General features: G+C 41.4%; 1 protein-coding gene across 1 annotated transcript in view; it reads right to left on the minus strand.

Moving 5' to 3' along the window:
* The window catches only part of LOC106815300 (segment polarity protein dishevelled homolog DVL-3-like), a gene marked incomplete in the record, with an annotated part of 62,025 nt that overhangs the window by 8,444 nt on the left and 51,773 nt on the right, over positions 1-1,808 (minus strand). The window contains 3 exon segments of the mRNA XM_014819744.1: positions 369-497; positions 993-1,080; positions 1,387-1,453. Coding sequence (XP_014675230.1) covers positions 369-497; positions 993-1,080; positions 1,387-1,453 — 284 coding nt within the window.

Consider the following 1,808-nt stretch of genomic DNA (forward strand, 5'->3'; position numbering starts at 1 on the left):
AGTGGTAGGGCATGGTAAGCTAATGGTACAAAGTTAGGAGGTAGTGAGGCAATGACTGAGGTACAGTGGTAGTGCATGGTAAGCTAATGGTACAAAGTTAGGAGGTAGCACGGCAATGACTGAGGTACAGTGGTAGTGCATGGTAAGCTAATGGTACAAAGTTAGGAGGTAGCACGGCAATGACTGGGGTACAGTGGTAGTACATGGTAAGCTAATGGTACAAAGTTAGGAGGTAGCACGGCAATGACTGAGGTACAGTGGTAGTGCATGGTAAGCTAATGGTACAAAGTTAGGAGGTAGCATGGCAATGACTGAGGTACAGTGGTAGTGCATGGTAAGGTGAAGAGAACATGTCGGCGGCTACTCACCCGGGTTTGTGTACGACCTCCCTCAGCACCCGCACCGCGTCATCGTTACTCATGTTCTCAAAGCTGATGTCGTTCACTTGTAAGATCATGTCGCCAGGTTCAATCCTGCCGTCCGCTGCCACGGCACCACTGCAACACACACGCGCAACTCATCCATCTGCACACTACATCAATTATGTAGATAAACATCAATTAACTTTGTATATCTTAATTATCTTTACATTACCTGTCCACACTTGAATTAAAATTTAAATGTTAAATTTCATTATTGATGTACAAACTGCATTTACTTGACACCTATTCAGTACGACCCTATTATAAAGTTCCTTGCTTTATGTTATGATAACCTCTTAGTCTCTTCACGTCTTACACTTTATACAAATATATTCAATAATATCTGTATAAAAAATGAATATCATACATTTCTATTGCACGTCAAACAAGAAAGGTATATAAGCTCGTGTGTAATACCGTAACGAATTAACTGAGAATAAGACGTCGCATCATTTCACGGCGATGCATTGTGTCCGTTCTTCCCAAACACCGGCACGTGTGGGTACTGCAGCTAGGAAGGTTCACGCAGGGGGTATGCGCGATACAGTGTGTGTGTGTGTGTGTACTCACCCTTTCATGATGGAACCTACATAGATCCCTCCATCTCCTCCCTTATTGCTCTGCCCCACGATACTGATGCCGAGAAAGTTCACAGTGTCTGTAAGATGCAGATACACATGAGTTTATTGTAAGTAAGATGCGTATTGTAGTTTTTTTTATCATAGTCAAGTTGCCATTACAAACAATATCACTCTTAACAAAGTTGCGATCAACACAGCCACCGACACATCAACTTCGCACATGAGTTTATTGTAAGTAAGATGCGTATTGTAGTTTCAATTTGTTTTATCACAGTCAAGTTGCCATTACAAACAATATCACTCTTAACAAAGTTGCGATCAACACAGCCACCGACACATCGTCTCCGTCATCCTCGTAATCATCGTTATTCGTCGAGACTCACCCATGTTCAATGTGACAGTAATGATGTTGAGCGACATCGTAGAATCCGTGATGCTGCTGAAGGATGATGCCTGCAACAAAACCCACAAAACAGGACAATAAGCAAACAGCCTCATCCGCGTGCAACACATTGCTCCGTTGAAACAGTGCAGAGGAATCAATCTCACGATAAGACGGAGAAAAGCTAACTAACACCGAATAAATGGTGGTAAACATCACAAGTACTTGTTGAATTCACATGCAGTCGTTTAGAACTGTGAATTTTTCGAATTTTGATTTTTGAAGTCGTTTTAGAATTAAAGTTGAAAATGCTTACAAATTTAACCTTGCATTCATCAATACACAGCACAGTAGACACAATTGTGTCACCCATTACATCAAGCAATAAAATTCCACAACAAATTGATCCGCCACATAAGTGAA

The sequence above is a fragment of the Priapulus caudatus genome, unplaced genomic scaffold, assembly GCF_000485595.1.
Source record: "Priapulus caudatus unplaced genomic scaffold, Priapulus_caudatus-5.0.1 Scaffold1085, whole genome shotgun sequence".
Classification (NCBI taxonomy): domain Eukaryota; kingdom Metazoa; phylum Priapulida; class Priapulimorpha; order Priapulimorphida; family Priapulidae; genus Priapulus; species Priapulus caudatus.